Source organism: Oratosquilla oratoria, chromosome 18 (genome assembly GCF_046742065.1).
Source record: "Oratosquilla oratoria isolate Oo_2021 chromosome 18, ASM4674206v1, whole genome shotgun sequence".
Lineage (NCBI taxonomy): Eukaryota > Metazoa > Arthropoda > Malacostraca > Stomatopoda > Squillidae > Oratosquilla > Oratosquilla oratoria.
The window spans coordinates 52683482-52707008 of record NC_134794.1 but is presented as its reverse complement, the minus strand read 5'-3'; the positions used below and the strand labels follow the sequence as shown (position 1 = coordinate 52707008).

General features: G+C 41.7%; 1 protein-coding gene across 1 annotated transcript in view; it reads right to left on the bottom strand.

Annotated features, from left to right (window-relative positions):
- Positions 1 to 23527, bottom strand: part of LOC143035216 (contactin-6-like) — a 503111-nt gene that overhangs the window by 241014 nt on the left and 238570 nt on the right. Inside the window, exon 6 of the mRNA XM_076201952.1 lies at positions 18276 to 18420. Within this exon, the coding sequence (XP_076058067.1) occupies positions 18276 to 18420 (145 nt within the window). The remainder of the gene's footprint in view (positions 1 to 18275; positions 18421 to 23527) is intronic.

Here is a 23527-nt window from a genome sequence, read left to right as displayed (position 1 = left end):
TATACCGATTCTTAATTCTGATTAGTAAGAAATACATAAATACTTATCATGTTTATAACAAATTGTACCCAATGCAATACACATGGGTAATTTAATTAATTTTTTTACATATAGAATAATACATATAGCCAGTGTAACAATCCCCAATATTATAAAGTGTTTATCAACTATGTCGTTTATGATACCATGTACCCATTTCTCATACAATATTTTCATACAGTGTCGAATTCGTGAGTTCGATTCTCGGGACCCACTGTGGGCTTCCTGCTTCGGTTTCCGACAGCCCTGGCCAGGCGGGGAGGCGACCCAAGCGTCGGCCTTAAAACAAACTAGCGGCTTACCGTAACTGACAGGACTTGCCCTATCAGGGGTTTCTCACTTCCCACTATGTGGAAGTGGGATTATGATTTTTTTTTTATTAATATTTTATCATTATTAACTATGTTGCTTTTAATACTTATAATACCTATTTATAATTTAATTTATTTCGGCTAACGCCAAATGATTCTGTTAAGCAATGAGAATATCAGTGGAAATGTGACGGCATTTAGATATTTAGTTTTGGCTAGGAACGGAAGATATTATTCTGATGAACAAGAATGGCGTGAACAGAGGCTCTATTGACCTGAAGGCTTGTTCTGATGAACAAGACAACTGTGAACAGAGGCTCAATCACTGAACTTGTTCTTGTAATGTTCTTCAACACTCCCACTGAGTTTTATGATTTTAGTCGTTTGTTCTAACTTTCTCCAGATGATTTTATTCAGTAAAAAATTACTTAAACATTTAAATCTACAGAAAGAGAAAAATGACTCTTATAGATGTATGCCTCATGTTGGTGCAATTTGAGCTATTTGATATGCACTGTGTTACCATTGTATATTTAATTAGTCTTAGTAGATTAACATTCTATGTTCTGTGTCAGGTTAATGGAGGTACGGGTCGATGGTCTAATGACTCTCGGGGTAGGTAACGGGGGAAAAACGTTAAGTGCTCCCTGAGCAATCTCCTTCAAGAAGCAAATTAATAAGAAAATTACTCGATTTTATTTACTTTCAACTTTTAGCTGTCATTCATACTTGTGCCGCCAGAAGATTTTATCAAAAAAGAAAAGAAAAAAATTCAATGCCCATGGCGCCCTTTGCTGATTTTATTCTGGCCAGATATATTTTATTCAATTATGTTGCACAATCCCCTTTAGCGAGTTGAAGTCTACTCTTGCACCGTCCATGGCGTCTACATTCTTGTTTACATGACTCGCGTGATCGTTTGTTTACATCTCAGTTGGGTGTATAGTAAACATAATTATGCACCCACATAAAATAATGTTATATTTACCAACTACAAAAATTAAACTCTTTCAACCCTGACACCTCCTCTGGACGTGGATCGCAACGAGACAGGATGTGGACGCGACGAAGGTAAAGTCGGACATACTCTACACGAGAAAGTTGAAACAAGAACATCAGCGGCTTCATCCGGACCCCGGGCCTATCACATGATCAACCGTTTAAGTTCGTACCATATTCGGAGCACGATTACGGATTCATTTATTTTTTCCTTTAAGAGCAGGTTGCATTGGCAGACGGTGATGATGAGATAGTGACAAGAGGGAAATTTGCTGAAGAGGGAGTGTGTGTTAGCGTGGTATGTTGTATACCATACCATTATCGTACATTGTAATTGGGGAATTATATGTTTCCCCCTCTTTATAAAATTGTCATATGTTTTGTTGTTTGTTTTATTATTTATTGTAATTATGTGTAATCATTGTATATATTTGTAATTATATTGGATATCGCAAAATGCGATGCACGTTTTTCGCGCTAGGTGGCAACACTGGCTTGGCGTCAGTGCAGAGCCAGCTCTCTTTGTATACACACGCATTAGTTGTCAGTGGTATCAGAGATTACAGTGTATTTCCCACCAATTGACTTTCATTTCTTGTAGCCACCCGGTACAATAGTAAGCTCCGCGGCGTGGTTCCTATCCATAGGAATCCCAGCGCGCAGCTATTTGCGAAGCCAAGCACCCGGCAAAGCCGAACGGGGCGAAGCCCGCGGCTTGTTAGTACATACATACATATACCAAAGGCTTTTTTCCCCTACACAAGGGGGGTAGCCAAAAAGAAAAGGGCATAGAAACCACTCCCAACCATTCCATTTACTACATATTCCACCCCCCTCCACCCTCCTCCCTCCCTCTTATCTTGGCACATCCTGGATGACGGGTCATCCCTGCATCCTGTCCACTGCCCTGGGTCAGAAGCAGTGTCGCAAGCAGCGGCTTGTTAGTAAAAAAGAAATATAATAGATACCGAACATGTTATGAGAAACAAAAGATTTAGCATTATTTTTGCTAATTAGCATCTCAGCAGGGTAACCATATTTGGCATAATTAGGTACACCCCCATAAGATAATGCTATATTAATAAACAGAAATACAACATACCGAACGTATTAAGAGGAACGAATGATGTAGCATCATTTGTACCAATTAGCCGTATTTCATTAGTAATAATATTTAACATAATTATGCTATATTTAGCGTATTTCCCATGAAATAATTCTACATTGATAAAAAGAAATACAGCAGAAGCAGAATGTAAAAGGCAGACAAAAGATTTAGCATTATTTTAGCTAATTTGCATAATTTCAGCTACTTTCTAGCATATTCCCGCTTGAGAAATGTGGTGACTCTTATTCTGTGCATTTTAGTCACTATTTTCTTGAGCTCTGTACCAAAATGAATTTCATTTCTGTCAGTGTGACGAAAATGACAAGGTATTATCTACCTATTCCCAACGGGTACAAGTGACCGTCACTTGCCCAGGCAGTTACACGACTCCTGACGTTGTTTTGGACTGTATTTAACCAGCGCTTCCCTCCTTTCGGACAACCTCACGCCGCTGGTGTTACATTTCTATGCCATTCTTAACCTTTTTTATTTTTTTCTATCTTTACATCTCTCCCTCTCTTCTCTCTCTCTCTCTCTCTCTCTCTCTCTCTCTCTCCCTCTCTCTCTCTCTCTCCCCATTTCTCGTTTTCTCTCTCTCTATGGCCACCTCGCCTTTTTTTTTTATATGAACACAATACATTCTGAAGCGACTGCAGTATATCCTATCCTTTACTTTTATATTCAACAAAGGAATGGAAATAATTTCTGGTCTATGTCAGACGCTGAAATAGATTATATGTGTATGTGTGTGTGTGTGCGTGTGTGTGTGTGTACGTGTGTGTGTATGTGTGAACACTTACAGTGACATATATTGAATGTTGACATCTCTTATTGGCGAGAGTTGCCTTGTTTGTATATTATATATATATATATATATATATATATATATATATATACATATATATATAATATGTATATATATAAATATATATGTATATATATATTATATATATATGTATATATATATAAATATATGTATATATATATTTTTTTTTGGTGGGGAAAGGAGGAGTTACACAGGGTAATGTTTTTAATTTCATATTTGTGTAATTATTTTACTGTGATCATATTAAGTTCCAGGTGTGGCCAAGAAACGACGGAGGAAGGGGGTGGTGAATGTAGTGGAGTGGGTGGGTATAAAATGGGTGGGAGTGGAATTACGCCTTTTGACTTTGGCTACCTCCCTTATAAGGGGGAAAAACCTTTGGCATATGTATATGTATTTGTGTAATACATGTTTGTATCTAAAATGTCTAGACAAGAAACTGACGTGAACTTGGCCACCCTCCTTACAAGGGGGATAATTTTTTTTTTTGTATATGAACGCATGTACAGTCGCAAGGAAATAGGTTTGTCCCACGTTGCAGTTCTCACAAGGTTAATATGGGAGTGGGGTAGTTATTATAGAAGACAGAGAAAATCCAGATTAATCTCTGACACGATGACTTCCTTTGAACGTCTCATTCCGCCAAACGTTTGCATACGAACGTTACTCTGCTTAACGTTTGGCTCGGTGCGATTTTCGCTCAATAATGATCGTCCATGCCTCAATGATGATCGTCAAATGATTGTCTACAGCAGTGATTCTTTGTTTTTGAATGATAGGGCTGTCTTGCCTCGAGATGCAGAGTTCGAGGCTGATTATTTTAACCGAACCTAACCCAACGCCCAGTTGGCAGGTTACTTAATGAACCTACAGTATTACCCGAACATGCCAGGTAGGATGCGCGTCACGCGCAAATGGCTATGGTAGTAGACTCATACAAATAAATAATAATTGCACCTATCAAAAAGTACCATAAATGCTGACTAGTAAGATATAAACGTTTGAAGATACATTACCTCTCATGAAGAAATATTCTCCATACAAACGCTCGTATATAAAACACTCCACTTAAAAGAACAAATAATATACAGCCACAACACAAACCCAACAAATAATCTAACACTACAAATAGCGAAAATACGCTACGATCGTTGAGGGAGGGTGAGGGGGGTTAAGCTGTTTTGATAAAGCCTAATGATTCATGCAACAGGCTATCAAGCGCATGCTATTAAGCCCATTGACATCAGAATCGTATATGCTAAGCGTCAATGTTTATTATATCTGGTTAATCATAAACAATTGACACAAACAGACGCAAAAAGCCGCATCACTCTCCCATGTAAACAATCCATTTTTAATGGTACGCTTTGCCCGGTGCGATTCATGCTTAACGATGATCGTCCATGCCTCAATGATAATCGTCATACGATTGTTTAGAGAATTAATTCCTTGTTTTTGAATTGGGTTATGTTAAATTCGAGCTGCAAAATACGAGGCTGGTCATTTTAATCCCTTCAATACGATGATGCCTCCTTAGGCGTCATAAGGCGCGGGTGAGTACATGAGGATGCCAGCGTCGGTTTCCTCATTATATTTTTTTTTGTAGCTGTAGCCGAGTGATCCTCTTATTCTGTGAATAGTTTTGGTCACTTCTTCAGTGGTCACAAACATTCTGGGTGAAAGAGAACGAGTATAACAGGCGTAACTTTATATTTCATAATGAGCTTATTATGCTGCAACATCGTACGTCAGGCAACTAAAGTGCGCGCGAATATTTGACCCGTAGTGAAGAGGTCAGTCAACCAAGCTTACTAACGCGTTTACTGAAATATGATGATAACTGACAACTTTTATTATCGTATATATTCAAGAAAACTACTTATCTGTAAACTATATACAAGATAATATATCATGTAAATACGTAAATACATATACTAACGGCTTTTTCCCCCTTATAAGGGAGGTAGCCAAAGTCAAAGACATAAATCCACTCCCACCCATTTTATCTCCACATACTCCACTCTCATTCACCACTCCTCCCTCCCGCTTTTCTTGTCTCCTCCTGGATGACGGGTCATCCCTGTATCTCGCCCAATGACCTGGGTCCGAAGCAATGCAGCAAGACACACCACATCCACAGCAAGGCCGCTTTATTTTATATGCGACCCCTCCTCTCCATCCCCTCATGCAGAAAAAGAGAAGACGGGGAGAAATCCCTTTGGGCTTTGTCAAAATATCATTCACACATACTCCCTCATCCCCCCCACTCCCTTCCATGCTTCACAGCATCATCCATACACAACCATTCTCCACTCACCTCTGTCTTCTGTGTTCTCTCTTCCTTCCTCAACAGACATTCCCCTCTTTCCCAATACCCCTTTTACCACATCCATACATCTCATCTTGGGTCGCCCCCTCATGTTCACTCCCTCACCCTCTGCCTTCTACATTTCTTTTACTTATCTTTCTTCACTCATTCTTTCCATGTGTCCAAAACATTCCAACACTCTTTCATCAACCCTATCTCCCACTCCCTTTCCACCCCCGATCTCCTCGTTTCTCACTCTATCCAGCCTAGTAACCCCTACCATACTTCTCAGGCATTTAATCTCAAACACATTTAAACTCTTCCTCTCTTATGTTCCATGTTTCTGTCCCATACAGTGCTGTCGGCACAATCACTCCTTCATACAATCTCCTCTTAGTATCCATTCCTTTCTCATTACACTTCTTAATCCCCCCCAAGGCATTTACTTGCTTCTCTCATTCCACCTTCACTTCCACTCCTTCCTTTCCCGCCATATTCGCACCCAAATATCTAAAGCTATCCACTTCCTCCAGTCTCTCTCCGTTAATACTCACTTCCAATTTGCTACCATCCTCTTTCTTTGTGCATCTCTTATCTTCAACTCCCTTCTTTCACACACCTTCCCAAACTCCGTCACTAACTTTCTGAACCCCTCCTTTGATCCTGCTACAAGCGTAGTGTCGTCAGCAAACAACAACTGGCTTATCTCCTACTTTCCTCCATTTTCTTTAACCTTCTCCAATTCCCGGCCCATTACCTTTCCGTTTACTTCTCACACAATCCCATCCATGTGTAAATTGAACAGCCAAGGCGACATAACACATCCCTGGCGAAGGCCCACTTTTACCTCAAACCACTTCCTCCATTTCTAATTCTAACACAGGCTCTACTACTCTCGTAAAAACTCTTGACTGCTCTTAAAAGCTTTCCTCTTCTCCCATATATCAGCAATACCTCCTGGAGTGCCTTCCTGTCTACCCTGTCATAAGTCTTTTCCAAATCCATAAAAGTCCAAAAACATCCTTACCTTCTCCTAAACCTTTCTCAACATATCACGAAAAAAATTGTGAGAAATATAGCATAGGACAAATTTTTTGTTTGTGACTGCACATACTTTCTGCAAAATTTTGATCCCCCTTGTCTAGAAAATTTAGATACAAATACGTTACACAAATATGAAATGAAAAGCAATACACTATCATAATCTATACACAATTCAAATCAAACTATACACATACTCAAGTTATACGTGATTACAAAAATTACACTACTATACAAGTGTATAGAGACAAATATATTAGATTATACACAAATTCATAGTATACGTACGCATATGAAACTATACTCAAGCTCAAGCTTTACGTAATTACACAAATTACATTAACATCCAAATGCATATAGAAATAAACACGATCTGATTATACGCAAATTCAAACTACATGTACACATCACACAAAACACTGGTTGTTCTAGTAACACGCAATTTTTTTTTTTTTTTTTTTCATTTGAAAGATCTCTACATATTTCTTTTCCCTGTGGAATTGTTAGGTTAGGTTAGGGTATTAACTCTTGGACAACGTAAGTTTCATGTCAAATGTCCGTGTTTGCGTGTTTCTGAAATTTTACCAAAACACTCAACAATCTCACAAGAAAAAAAAATCTTCTCGAAGTCGACCCAAGACCTCATCCAAACATGTTTATTGCAAACCCGAACACAACCACGATCAGATAACACAAAACATAACAACAACTCCAAAACAACTCATTCGCCGATAACAAGCAGAGAAACGGATACTCCCAAGATGGATTTGTGATTAAGAACCGCTACGTTACGTTTGAAGTTTGTAATCGACGTAAAGTTGGCTCAAGAAGCCTCTTGAGAAACTTGGGGTAATCTTTTCACAATGAACAGATTCTCGTCAAATGTTGTGAATTTGAACAACTAGAAACATACTTTGATTACAGTGTTCTGGAGTCGAGACTTCCTTAAGGACATTTCTAGAATGTGTCTCACATCTGTATAAGTTCAGCCTCTCTTAGTTCATCGTTCAGTCTGATATATGATGCAGAGGTAACATTTGGAGACTCAGAATACAAAAGTCGTCTCTACTCGAACGTACACACAACAGTTGACGATAATCTGCCTAGAGTGAAGCTATCTTAAAATGATCTGAGGGAAATGAAGTCAAGAAGGAACACAGATGGAAAGAGGAGGAGGTGAGGAGCCTACGCCAGGAGGCGCTGAGTAGCTGCGGCGGAAGCCGTCACCTTTGCCCTATGATGCGTTTTGGGGACTGTTGGGGCAGGGAACACTGCCGGGAATCGGAAAATAGTGCGGGATTCGAACCCACAACTAGGCGAATCCGAACCCACCGCGCTTTCGATTACGGAACCAGTACAGATAGGAAGTGGTAGCACAGTTAACTGAAGGGGCTATCATACTGGGCTATTTTTCCTCCGACCTCCGATTAATCGGCGGTACCGCCCACCTTAAGAACTTTTTCCGCTGTAAAATCACTATGACAAACTATTTTATTTTCTCGACAAAAATACATTTAATGTCCTTTGATATGCTGGAGGAAATTTATTTTCCTCCAGCATATCAGACGCCATGCGGGATGGAAATCTGTTCCAACAGTCGGAGGAAAAATAGCTCAGTGCGATAACGCCTTGAGAGATTAACAGGAGTTAAAGGTGGGCTCAACTTCATCACTGTAATTCTATTATGGTTAATGTCAAACGATTTTATTCAGATGAAATGGTGAATACACAAGGAACTGTATAGGGTCATACCTTAATACACGTGAAACAACACAAATATATACACATATATATACACATAAACATGCACATATTGTATATGCCCATATGTGCATACTGTATATACATATACTGCACAATGCACATGTGTGGTAGTACATGCACATACATATGCATACATACTCACACAGAATGAGACATACACAAACTTCGGCAACATAAGCTGTAAAAGAAACAAGGAAACACAGCGCCATTGCCTTGCATTGTTCTCGCAGCCATATCGCACATATTCACGGCTGTTTTCATCGCCCCACGGATCGCCACTGTATGGGCCTAACAAAACCGTCCCTCCTCCCGCGAGCCCATAACAGCTTCCCTATAAATAACGGTTTACTGCAGTCACCTAACATCGAATAAAGTGGGTTATAAGGCCTTTCAAGGCCGTAAACTGGACCTAAGCCAATTTTTTTTCCTACGCCACGCCTTAAAAAAAAAACAGCATTACTGACACAATACCCTGCCTCAATGCTATTGTGCCTCCTGTAGGGTTCCATGTGTACTATAACTTCACTGCAAACAGTACTGTGGGATATGGATTATAGTGCAGTGTACAGTATATATTATATACATATACATATAATATATAAATATATATATATATAATATAAATATATTATATACATGTATACACATATACGTATATATGTATACACATATATATAAATATATATATATATATATAATATAAATTATATATATATATATATATATATGGATAGTTTCAGATACTTGGGTGCGAATGTGACAGGAAAGGGAGGAGTAAGGGTGGAGGTAGAATGTAGATTGAGAGAAGCGAGTAAATGCCTTGGTGGATTAAAAAGTGTAATGAGAAATAGACATCTGGGAATGGATGCTAAGAGGAGGTTATACGAAGGAGTGATTGTGCCAACAGCAATGTACGGGGCAGAAACATGGAACATGAGAAAGGAAGAGAGAAGGAGTTTGAATGTGTTTGAGATGAAATGTCTGAGAAATATGATAGGGGTTACTAGGCTAGATAGAGTGAGAAATGAGGAAGTGATGAGGAGAACAGTGGTGGAAAAGGAGCTGGGAGATAGGGTTGATGAAAAAATATTAGGATGGTTTGGACACATGGAAAAAATGAGTGAAGAAAGATTAGCAAAAGAAGTGTGGAAGGCGGAGGTGGAAGGAGTGAATGTGAGGAGACGTCCTAAGATGAGATGGATGGATGAGGTGAAAGGGGCTTTACAAAAGAGAGGAATGTCTGTAGAGGAAGGACGGGAGAGGACAGAAGATAGGGGTGAATGGAGAAGGGTTGTGTATAGATGAGGGTGTGATGCATGAGGGGGAGTGGGTGGGGGATGGGGGTGAGGAAGTATGTATGAGAAAAAAAATTGACGCAGCCCGAAGGGATTTCTCCCCGTCTTCTCCTTTCCTGTATGAGGGGACGGAGAGGGGGGGTCGCCGAATTTATGAAGCGGCCTTGCTGTGGATGTGCTGTGTCTTGCGACACTGCTTCTGACACAGGGCAGCGGACAGGATGCAGGGATGACCCGTCATCCAGGAGGTGCCAAGATAGGAGGGAGGGAGGAGGGTGGAGGGGAGTGGAATATATGGGAAATGAAATGTGTGGGAGTGATTTCTACGCCTTTTTCTTTTTGGCTACCCCCCCGTGTAAGGGGGAAAAAGCCTTTAGTATATGTATATATATGTATATATATATATATATATATATATATATGTATATATATACAAATGTATATATATTACCAAGTATGGGCCCTTTAAGGCAAAGTTTATTGTGGCTTGGGCATATACTGGGTATATTATATATATATATATATATATATATATATATATATATATATATATATATATATATATATATATATATATATATATATATATATATATATATATATACATATATATATATATATACAGTACATCAGCCTTTCTGAGCCCACTGCTAAACAAAGGCCTTTCATATCATTCCATGACTTGCAGTACTGCGCCATTCTCTGTCACGTCACTCCTGCAAACTTCTCTATCTCATCTCTCCACCAGTCTGGTCTCCCTCTTGCACGCTTCCCATCTCGCGGCGTCCACTCGGCTGACATTCAAGAGGCCTAGACTGAGTCTCACAGTACAGTTTCTAGTTTGATAGTCCTTCCAGCGATACATTGTACGCAAATGTGCATGTGTGTGTGTGTGTGTGTGTGTGTGTGTGTGTGTGTGTGTGTGTGTGTGTGTGTGTGTGTGTGTGTGTGTGTGTGTGTGTGTGTGTGTGTGTGTGTATGGATGTGTTCATGTATCTATGAATGTATGTATGCATATATGTATGCATGTACTCATATGTATGAATGTATGATGTATGCATGTATGTATGTATGTATGTCTAGTTGTTTCTCAATATATCAACTAATTTAAGATTCCAAACACATATTCTAATTTTCACCAAAATATTTCACTCAAATTCATTGCATGAAATAACCCTAATTATACCTAAAATATTTTTCAATAATAACCTAATCGCTCAAAATTCTAATTATTCATGATTTGGAAACTATACTTCTTACATGCAACACAATCAGAAAATACTAATTCACATAATGTACATACAAACCTTAGTTGATTATGTTTTCATATAATGTTCAAATTAGTTATCACAATCTCAATGCATAACGTTCAAAGTGTAGTAGTGTTGCACGTTGAGCTATTGTCTGTACATAAATAAATTAAATTATTTACTTTTGATAAATAATAATTTCACTCCTTGAATAACTTTCTAATATTAATAATAATAATAATAATAATAATAATAATAATAATAATAATAATAATAATAATATTAATAATAATAATAATAATAGTAATTATAATAATAATAATAATGTTGATAACGATAATAAAATTACATACATACATACATATACCAAGGCTTTTTCCCCCTTCCAAGGGAGGTAGCCAAAAAGGGAAAGGCATAAAAACACTCCCACCCATTTCATCCCTAAATACACTCCACACCCCTCCCACCCTTCCTCTCATCTGAGCACCTCCTGGATGACGGGTCATCCCTGCACCCTGCCCACCGCCCTGGGTCAGAAGCAGTGTCGCAAGACACAGTACATCCACAGCAAGGCCGCTTCATTTAATCGGCGACCCCCCCTCTCCGTCCCCCTTTGCATATAAGGAGAGGACGGGGAGAAATCCCTTCGGGCTGCGTCAAAATTTACTCACACATACTACCCCACCCCCCACCCCCCCGCCCATTCCTCCTCATGCAGTCACAACATCATCCATATACAACCATTCTCCACTCACCTCTGTCTTCCGTCCTCTCCCTTCCTTCCTCAACAGACATTCCCCTCTTCCTCAAAGCCCCCTTCACCCCATCCATCCACCTCATCCTAGGACGTCCCCTCATCCTAATATTCTTTCATCAACCCTATCTCCCAAATCCTTTTTCATCACTCCACCTTTTCCTGCTACACTTGCACCCAAGTATCTAAAACTATCCACTTCCTCCAGTCGCTCTCCCTTAATGTTCACTTCCAGTCTACTGCCACTTTCACCCCTTGTACATCTCATCACCTTACAACAGCCAGGGCGACATAACACATCCTTGACGAAGTCCCACCTTTACTTCAAACCACTCACTCTCTCCATTTCCAATCCTAACACATGCTCTACTACTCACATAAAAACTCTTGACAGCTCCCAAAAGCTTTCCTCCTATCCCATAAATCTGCATAACCTCCCACAGTGCCTTTCTGTCTACCCTATCATAAGCCTTTTCCAGATCCATAAAAGCCCAAAAAACATCCTTCCCCTTTCCTATAGCTTTCTCACATATCTGTCTTACCACAAAGATCTGATCTACACAACCTCTATGCCTTACCTGCTTTCATCATCTTTACAACTGCCTTCATTTCTGTCATAAACTTCGCCTTCGTCCAGTCGATATGACGTAACTGTCATGTCACCGGCCAGCCAGGTTTCCAAACTTAGTTGATTCGCTCTCTTATCATTCTTCCACAAATAACATCCACAATAATGACTTCATTACCCGATATCCCAAATGACTTGTGGATAAAGTCTTCCATCGTATTTTTCTTCCAGATTGAAAGTGAAGTGCTTATTTTGAGCACAAATTTGAAATAAATCACACATATTCAAACTGAGTACGTGAATGTAAAGGTCGAGAACGCACATCACAATAATTATTGCGCTCTTCAAATTAGTGCCACTAATTTACTCCAACCTCAATAAATCCACAAAATATAATCAATATGACAAGACATTATACACTAAACTAAAAAAAATTACTCTTATCTAACAAATATTTTACTTCAACCATGTGAATCTGCTCCAACAATCGGAGTAAAAATAGTTCAGTGTGATAACGCCTTGAAAGAGGAACCGGTGGGCCAACTTCAGCATTGTAATTTTATTATGGCTACCGTCAGACGATTTTATTCAGATTAAATGGTGAATAAAAGAAAAGCAACCGTACAGGGTCGTATTTTAATACACGTGGAACAACACACACACACACACACACACACACACACACACACACACACACACACACACACACACACACACACACACACACACACACACACACACACACACACACACACACACACACACACACACACACACACACACACACACACACACACACACACAACTCGGTAGCGCGGTTGGTAGAGTCCCCGACTGTCACTACGGCGGTCCGGGTTCGAATCCTGCCCAGGGCTGAAATAATTTCAGTATCGCTGCGCTTCGAGTCGTTACTACAACTCTCGTGGTCGGGGAGTTGCGTGTGTGTGCGTGTAAGGTCACAGCATTACCCATAGATCGATCATACGAGCTCTGAGCTCTCTTCCGGGAGGGAAATAGCTATCGATCATGAGTCCAACACATCCAAAGATCATGGTGAATCACACACACATACACACACACACACACACACACACACACACACACACACACACACACACACACACACACACACACACACACACATTATATATATATATATATATATATATATATATATATATATATATGTACAATATACACACATACACATACATAGATACACATACACTGCACATGCCCATAAACATAAACACCACCACATAACTGCAACAGTTAAACTGGGATGAGACAGATTAATCGCGTTCCAAGAGGAAACTGGCGTCAAGCAAGGCTTATGGGGCTATCACACTGGGCTATCACACACAAGGCTATCACACTGGGCATCCACGGGCTTCACCATCGCCGACACTTGAGAGTTCGTTCGAACAAAAACGACTTCGGTTACAATATTTTATCTTTTCAAATCTCCAGATATCTATTTATCTTTTCGTCATATGTATGTATGACGGGGGAAGGGAGGGACCAAAATGGAGGAGGATGCCAAGGGTGAGAGTAGGGAGATAGTGGTGGAGAGAGAAAGGAGGAGAGGCCATCAAGGTATATAGAATGATAGAGATAAAGATAGAAAGAAAATATATATACTTGGGGGGGAAAATGTTCGTTTCAACTAAACGACGAGGAAGAGCGACGACAAAGACACGACACAAGAACAACAAAAACAGGAACAATGAAACAAAATGTAAACAATACCATGCCTGCAAGCTGGCTTCCAACCCCCCCCAAAAAAAAAAAAAAAAAAAAAAATTCACGCTTAGCCTGTCGAGATACAAAAACAAAACGATAGGAGAGGGTAAAGGAACATTCGACAGTGTATTTGTTTATTGGTCAGTTGTAAATGCGCTACGCGGACAGGGTCGCTATTGTCAACACCGGAGCAGTTGCACCGATACTATCACCATCAGTAACATTACCACCACCAGTAACACCACATATACTATCACCACCATCACAATAACCACCACAACCAGTACCACCACCACCAGTACCAACCACTAGCTCCAGTATCAGTATCACCACGACTAGTACTACCAATACCATCACCAACACCGCCACTATCACTACTGCCACCACCACTACCACCACCAGTACCAGTACCACCACCAGCACCACCACCATCAGTACCACCACAACCACCACCACTACCGCCAACACTACAACACCACTACCGCCAACACTACCACCACCACCAGTATCACCACAAATAGCACCATCAGTGCCACCATCACCAGTACCATCAACAACCACCAGGACTAGCACCACAACCACCACTACCGCCAACACTACCACCACCACCAGTATCACCACAAATAACACCACCAGTGCCACCAACCACCAGGACTAGCACCACAACCACCACTACCCCCATCAATACCACCACCAGTAACACCACTACCACCACCACTACCACCACCAGTATCACCACAAATAGCACCATCAGTGCCACCACCATCAGTACCATCAACAACCACCAGGAGTAGCACCACAACCACCACTACCACCATCAATACCACCACCAGTACCACCACTACCACCACCGAGAAGAATGACAACAACACAACCACCATCCCAACCACCATCACCACCACTGGTATGTGTCCGATTTGCTCAAAAGCTCAAACGGTTCATAACGTAATGAAGCCTCAATCTTTGACAGATTCGAACACCGACTCAAAATATCGAATTATGAGAGACATATGGCTCACAGCGTGAGAGCGTCATCGGCAACATCTGAGCTCGGAAAATCAAAATTATGACGTAATTTGTCAAAAAATGTCATACGATATTCTTAAAAATCGAAGTCTCAGTTTACGTGTCGTAGGTTAGATATGTTCTGAGAAAACACGCACACGCATGCACACACACATGTGCATGCACACACAAACGCACACAGATACACACAAACACAATACCCACCTCGGAGGTGGAAGTGGATTACATGTAAGTGGAGGAAGAGAGGAGGTGAAAGTGGAGCGGGGGTGAAGGTGGAGTGAAGGGGAGAGTGAGAACTGAGGGGAGCGGGAGTAGGATTTTGGGGGGAGTTTCGGGATGGGGGAATTTCGGGATTGGGGGAAGTGTAGGGATTAGGGGAGTTTCGGGACTAGGGGGAGTTTTGGGATTGGGGAGTTTTGGGATGGGGGAGTTTCGGGATTAGGGAAGTTTCGGGATTGGGGGAGTTTCGAGATTGAAGGAAGTGTCGGGATTAGGGTGAGTGTCGGGATTGCGGGAATAGGGGGAGTCAGGATTGGGGGAGTCGGGATTGGGGGAGTCAGGATTGGGGGAGTCGGGATTGGGCGAGTCGGGATAAGGGGAAGTGTCGGCTTTGGGGGAGTGTAGGGATTGGGGTAATGTCGGGATCGGGTGAGTTTCGGGGTTAAGGGAGTGTTGCGGTTGGAGGGAGTCGAGATTAGTTGGGAGTCGGGATTGGGGGGAAGTCGGCATTGGTTGGGAGTCGGGACTGGGGGAGTTTCAGTATTGGGATGGGTTTCGGGATGGGGGGAGTCGGGATTGGGGAAAGTCGGCATTGAGGGAGTTTCGGGATTGGGAAGTTTCGGGAATGGTTGGGAGTCGGAATTGGGGAGTCGGGATTGGAAGGAGTGTCGTGATTGGAGGGAGTGTCGGGATTGGGTAAGTTTCAGGATTGGGGTGGATTTCGGGATTGGAGGAGTCGGGGGTTGGTTGAAAGTCGGGATTGGGAGGGAGTCGGGATTGGGTTGGGTTTCGGGATTGGGAGGTAGTCGGGATTGGGTAGGGGGTTTGGATTGGGGGAGTCGGGACTTGGGTTGGAATTTCGGGACGGGGTGGGAGTCGGGATCGGGAAGGTCCGGGGTGAGTTCCGGGGTGAGTCCCGGGGTGAGTTCTGGGGTGAGCTTGAGTATGGGGGAGAGAGTAGTCGATGGGGTCGGGGGAGGCGGAACAAGTAAAGTAGGCTTGAGAAGAAGATGGAACATTTGGGGGTGGGGGGAGATGGGGGAATGAAGGGGGAGGGAGAGTCGAGGGGTTGAGGGAGGGGGAGGAGAAAGGGGAGGAGGGAGAAAGCAAAGAAGGGAAGGTAGAGAGGAGAAAAGAGGAGGTAGAGAGGAGGAATTGGAAGGTAGAGAGGAGGGAAGGGAAGGTAGAGAGAAGGAAGGGAAGGGGAAGAGGGAGGAAGGAGGGAAGGGAAGGTAGAGAGGAGTGGGAAGGGAAGGTAGAAAGAAGGGAAGGGTAGGAGGAAGGAAGGGAAGGTAGAGGAGTGAAAGGAAGAAACTGAGGAGGAAAGAGGTGTAGAAGGAAAGGGAAGGTAAGGAGGGAAGGGAAGGTAGAGAAGGAAGGTAAGGTAGAGAGCAGGGAAGGGAAGACAGGAGGAAAGGGATGGTGGAGAGGAGGGAAGGGAAGAAAGAGAGGAGGAAGGGAAGGTAGAAAGGAGGAAAGGGAAGGTAGAGAAGGGGGAAGGGAAGGTAGATAGGAGGGAAGGTAGATAGGAGGGAAGGGAAGGTAGAGAGGAGAGAAGGAAGGGTAGGGAGGAGAGAAGGAAGGGTAGAGAGGAGAGAAGGAAAGGTAGAAAGGATGGAAGGGAAGATAGAGAGGAGAGAAGAGAAGGTAGAGAGGAGGGAAGGGAAGGTAGAGAGTCAGGAAGAGAGGGGCGAGGAGAAGTGAGAGAGGAGGGGAAGCGAGGGAAGGAGGAGGGGGAAGTGAGGGAATGAAGAAGGGAAGTGAATGAGGGAGGAGGAGAAGTGAGGGACGAGGGGAAGTGAGGGAGGAGGGGAAATGAAGGAGGGAGGAGGGGAAATGAGGGAGGGAGGAGGGGAAGTGAGGGAAGGAGGAGGGGAAGTGAGGGAATGAGGAGGGGAAGTGAGTGAGGGAGGAGGAAAAGTGAGGGACGAGGGGAAGTGAGGGAGGAGGGGAAATGAGGGAGGGAGGAGGGGAAGTGAGGAAAGGAGGAGGGGGAAGTGAGGGAATGAGGAGGGGGAAGTGAGTGAGGGAGGAGGAAAAGTGAGTGACGAGGGGAAGTGAGGAAGGAAGGGAAATGAGGGAGGGAGGAGGGGAAGTGAAGGAGGAAGGAGGGGAGCATGGGAACGATTTAGTCATGTAGTGAGAATAAGACCACAACGTAATCCAAAAACTGGACTAGACGAATTCATCATTCTCAGCCAAGTGGGTTTCATCCATCTACTTCGAGTCTACTATGTGATCTACTATGTGATACAGACACCCACCTCCATCCCCAGCCTCAACCAGAAGAACACACGGACACTTGTAGTCATGCACAAATCCTCGAGTACTCACGGTGTAGGTGTGATCGAGTCCTGCATGACGGTAAAGGGGAAGTTGGGGCTGTAGGATCTACACACAAGAATCTTATAATTATGCAAAAACCCTTGGTACACAGGATACTTACGATAACGCAGAAATTTTCGAATACTCACAGTATACGTTGAGTGTGACTGACTCCTGCATGACGATAAACGGGGGTTTGGGGATCTATGCTTTAAACAAAAGGTACCTATAATCATGCACAAACCTTTACCACACAAGACGTTTATGATCATTCACAAAGCCTTGAGTACTCACAGTGTACGCTAAGTGTGACCGAGTCCTGCATGACGGTAAACGGGGGGGGGCTGTATGCTTCACACAGGGCACTTAAAGATCATGCACAAACCTACACACAAGATGTTTGAAGTCATGCACAAAGCCTTGAGTACTGACAGTGTACGTTAAGTGTGACCGAGGCCTGCATGACGGTAAACGGGGTTTTGCGGATGTATGCTTTAAACAAAAGGTACTTATAATCATGCACAAAACTTTACCACACAAGACGTTTATAATCATGCACAAAGAATTGAGTACTGACAGTGTACGCTGAGTGTGACCGAGTCCTGCATGACGGTAAACGGGGGGGGGTACTTAAAAATCGTGCATAAACCCTTGACACACAAGACGTTTATAATCATGCACAAAGCCTTGAGTACTCACAGTGTACGTTGAGTGTGACCGAGTCCTGCATGACGGTTCCCGGGAGGTTGGGGCTGTAGGCTTTGCACACAAGAGGAGCTCCATCGTCACCCGATCCGACGGTGGTCACCACCGTGCTCATACTCACGTTCCCGTCCGAGGCTTGCTGAGGGGCACAAGAGAGAAAGAGACGCTGACTAAGGATCACATGTGAACGAAAGAGCACAGAGGGTGACCAGATTTCTCAAGGCCGGTGTCACACTGTCATGCATTCAAGATTCTCGTCAAATGTTGTGGATTTTGGAAAAAAAAAAAAAAAAAAAAAAGGAAGTCAACTTCGCTTAAAGTATTCTTGACTTCTCTAAGTCCACAATTCAACACTGTGTTTGATATTCGTATAATTTTATCTTCTCTTAGTTCGCCATTCGGCTTTCCGATACATGACGCAAGGGTGATTTAACATTTGGAGATTCGAAAAATAATAAAAGATTGTAACCTAAGTCGTTTCTACTCAAACGAACTCGCTTGAGTCGCGTGTGTGTGTGTGTGTGTGTGTGTGTGTGTGTGTGTGTGTGTGTGTGTGTGTGTGTGTGTGTGTGTGTGTGTGTGTGTGTGTGTGTGTGTGTGACGGGGGGCTTTGGGAATCATTAGACTCGAAAGGTTATGACAGTACTGGGGGAAATTGTGGTCGTTATATCAAGTTCGATAGGTGACTTAACCAAGCTCGTTGAACTAGCAAACATAATCTGGCCACATCCGCTGTCGTCGCATAGTGTGATGACACGTGGTCAAGCGGAAATATGCTTAACAGCAGCTGAAAAGGAGGAAGAGGAGGAGGAAGAGGAGGCAGAGGAAGAGGAGGAGGAGGAGGGGGAAGAAGAGGAAGAGGAGGACGAGAATGAAAAGAAGGAGGTGGAGGAAGAGGAGGAAAAGGAAGAGGAGGAAAAGGAAGAGGAGGAAGAGGAAGGGGAAGAGGAGGAGGAGAAGGAAAAGGAGGAGGTGGAGGAGGAAGTTTGGCAAAAATAATGCTAAATCATTTGTTTCTTTTAATACGTTCGCTTCTGTTATATTTTTTTTATTGATATAGTATTACCTTACGGGGAAAATATTCTAAATTGACCATAATTATCCTAAATCTGGTCATTCTGGGTCACCACTGGCTAGATGCTCTCTTCCAAGGCTTCGAAACGGCTGAGTTGTCTCACATGAATCGAAACTTGTCGAACTATTTCGAAACGCCAGCCCAGCCGAAGATGGTGGCACACTATGCATTCTCGCTAGCATGCTACTTGCTTTTGCTACTTCGTTTGAGCAGAAACGACTTCGGTGACGATTTTTTTTTTTTTTTTTTTTCAAATTTCCAAAAGTCATATACTTGAGATGTTCTTCCGGAAGTCTAGAATATTGTAATCAAAGTATTTTCTATTCAAACGAACTAGCAAAAGCAAGTAGCATGCTACCGAGAAATGCCCAGTGTGACGTCACCGAAATATATCGTACGAGAGGGACAGAAAACTGAGTTGTCATGGATACGGACCGACATATGGGGAATTAAGCAATTACCTAAACTTCCAGGGGGACAATGGGGCAAACATTTGTCTCTCTATTGTTCAAAGGATTACAAAGGCGGAGCATGCCGACAGGAGACCTTTTCATCCATATCTAGGTCGGATGCAAAAAAAAAAAAAAAAAAAAAAAATCATATTAATAATAAAAACTATAATAATGTAAATAACAAATAAAATACATAAATAAATGCATAGGTATAGTTAAAATAATAAACAAACAGGTAAATAGTAAATGATAATAAATTGACATATAACTAATAATAAATGAAAATCAGACAGACAAATTATAACAAAACAAAAACAAATAATATAACATAAATCATAATCATTACAGCATCTTACTTATGTATTTATCTAAATGATTCTTAAAGCTTCGAACTGAACTACATTGCACTACCTGTGCAGGAAGTTTATTCCATTCATTAACTACACGGTTGGCAAAGTTGTTTCTACCTACTTCCAAATTGAATCTATTTCCGGACAGTTTGAGACCATTGTTTCTTGTCTGATTCTCATTCAATGTGAAAATTTGGTCACTTTTGATGTTGTCAATTCCCTTTAAAATCTTAAAGACCTGTATCAAGTCACCTCTGAGTCTACGCTTTTTTAGGGAAAACAGATTCATGTGCTTAAGTCGATTTTCGTATGATTTATTTTTGATATTTGGAATCAGTTTTGTGGCTCGCCGTTGTACTTTTTCCAGTCTGTCAATGTCTTTAATGAGATTCGGTGACCATACGGAAACAGCATATTCCAAATGTGGACGAACTAACGATTTATATAGCTTGTTAATGAGTGATGGACTTTTGAAATCAAAAGATCGCGCAATCAATCCCAGAATCTTATTTGCTTTCTAAGAGGCTGAAATACACTGCTTGGATGGTTTGAGGTCGTTACTGATAATTACGCAGAGATCTTTTTCACTATCCACTTTTGTAAACGAATTTCCAAATAACTTGTAATCGTACTTACTGTTATTTTTACCTATGTGTATTACCTTGCATTTACTTGTGTTAAATTTCATTAGCCACTTTTCAGACCATTGCTGTAATTTATCTAAATCTTCTTTAATATCTAATTGGTTTGGGTGATCATTTGCCACTCCGCACAGTTTTGTATCATCAGCAAATTTGGAAACAGTAGATTTTAGTCCATGGTCTATATCATTTATATATACTATGAATAGAAGTGGCCCAAGAACGGAACCCTGAGGAACTCCACTTGCAACACTTTTCCATCCTGCGTAACCAATCCACGCGTGAGCAACGAGTACCAATAAAACTTCTAATCTATTCTTCTTCTCATAAATCTTATCTACATTAGTTCACTGTCGTCAAAACACACCTTAAAAAAGGCTTGGTAGTGCAAGTCTTTTTATTCGTAGTAGAGTTTAAGCACTGAAATTCTGCTGCCATTTGGACACAACTCTTCCGTTCAACCAATGAGCGGTCGTGGAAGACATGACGTCACGACTGAGGAGGCGTCTGAGACGACGAGAAACTCTTCGACTGAGGAGACGTCTGAGACCAAATACTTGAACAGAGAGACGAGAAAATCTCGTGGAAACTAGGCAATTAACTGAGGTAATTAGATCGACACTGCTGTCCCCCATGGCGAAGCCTTTACTGACTAATGCGACGTGGTTCAAATCACCTGAAATCCTCCATTTCGTTTAGCTTCATTTGTTCTTCGAGTATTTGCTTCCTGAACAACTGTAATGAAGCTCCTTCTCTCTTTCTTTCTCTTACACACATACACAAACTCAATCAACAACATATGGAATGGATAAGAGCATACTGGATTCAGTACGTTTGTGTGTTTGTGTGTATTTGTGTATGTGTATATACGTGTGTGTGTGTGTGCGTGTGTGTGTGTGTGTGTGTGTGTGTGTGTGTGTGTGTGTGTGTGTGTGTGTGTGTGTGTGTTTAGAACACGTGCCCTGTTCATCTATTCCTGTTCAACTATCTGTTCAATGGAGCCTTGAGAGCTACTTCGCCCGTTCCACACAACCGAAGGCAGAACCTCCCAGAAGCTCGCGAAGTACCCCCAAGGCTCATAAAGGAGCCGGCACGGCGCCAAGCATCAATTGACACCCGAAGAAGGCAACGACCATCGAAGGCCTTCCAACAGAAGTTTACGGACCTCCCAGGGAGATTGGTGCCAGTTGGCAGTAGTTGGCACTAGTTGGCACCAATTGGCACTGGTTATGGAGACCTCTACTTGTGTCTCCTTGTCAGCCAAAGAGCCATGACCAACAACATGCACAACATGGCCATTAACATGGACAAGTAATAACTAGAAATACCTAATCAAATTTATCTATAATTAACTAGATTGATTAATCAACATCTTGCTGCCTTTAACCTGTGCTAAGTAATCACTGACAATATTCAATTAACTCTAATTAATACTTAACAAAATAATTTAACTCATCCTGTGGCTTTGAGGGACCCATGCACTAGTAATCATTAAGAATATCTAATTAAATCTAATAATTAACTAGATTAGTTAATCAACACCTGAAATGACTTAAAGGGACCTAGCCACAAGTCACTTGCAATACTTACTTGAACTTAATTAATAATTAATTAAATCAATCAACTCCCATGCCCTTAAGGGAACCATGGACAACAAATAGTAGTAATATCTAATCTAATTTTTGAATAACAAATTTAATGAAATAATTGAATTTATTGATACTAAATATATCAGATTGATTAAAAGCATCCCAAAAGAGGTCTATTTTTTTGTTGCTCTCGAACGCAGAGATGTTATGATAATAAAGAAATAAATAATAATGATAAATGGATAAAATATATACATATTATTCGTCCTATTGAACGCAAGGAAAAATATTGTGACCATGAACAAAAAGTGACAATCCAGATTTCCCTCCTCTCAGGAGGCTAGGATGGTGCCCCTTACAGAGGACTTTGTAGCGTGGAATTTAATAAACCATGCCCGTGGTTCAACTCGCCAGTGGCAGGGTTCGAATCACCATCACCTCGACCTCCGTTGCAAGTGGAGCATCCATAAAAAAAAAAAAATATATATATATATGTATATATATATAAATGAATATATATATATATAATAATATTAATACTAATAATAATAATTAATAATAATAATAACAATACTAATAATAATAAATAAAATAATAAATAAATTAGAAAATATTTACAGTATTGTTACAATTGTCAACAAGCACCACGCACACGAAGACACCTTAAATGAAAGTCTTCGACAACGGGTGAAAGCCTCTCGAGTCTCTGAAGACAAGTTGGTCCTTAAGGGCAAAGACTTCTTGAGCCTCACAATTAGTGTTTTCTGATAAAGGAGGCCCCGGGCGCATTTTTCGAGTTTTATCTCGGGAGGGCAAGAGACCCGGATGGAGCCTGACACATGTTCTGCTGAAGAAGGAAGAGGAGGAGGAGGAGGAGGAAGAAGAAGAGGAGGGGAGGAGGAAGAGGAGGAGGAAGAAGAAGAGGAGGAGGAGGGGAGGAGGAGGAAGGGGAGGAAGAAGAGGAATAGGAAGGGAGATAGAAAGGGTGGAAGAAGAGAGAGGACGAGGATGAAAAGGGGGAGGAAGGTGAAGAGGAGGAGGAAGAAGAAGAGGGGAGGGAGAGGGGAAGGAAAAGGAGGAGATAGAAGAGGACGAGGGAGGGGAAGAAGGGGAAGAGAAGGGAGAGGGGAAGGAGGACG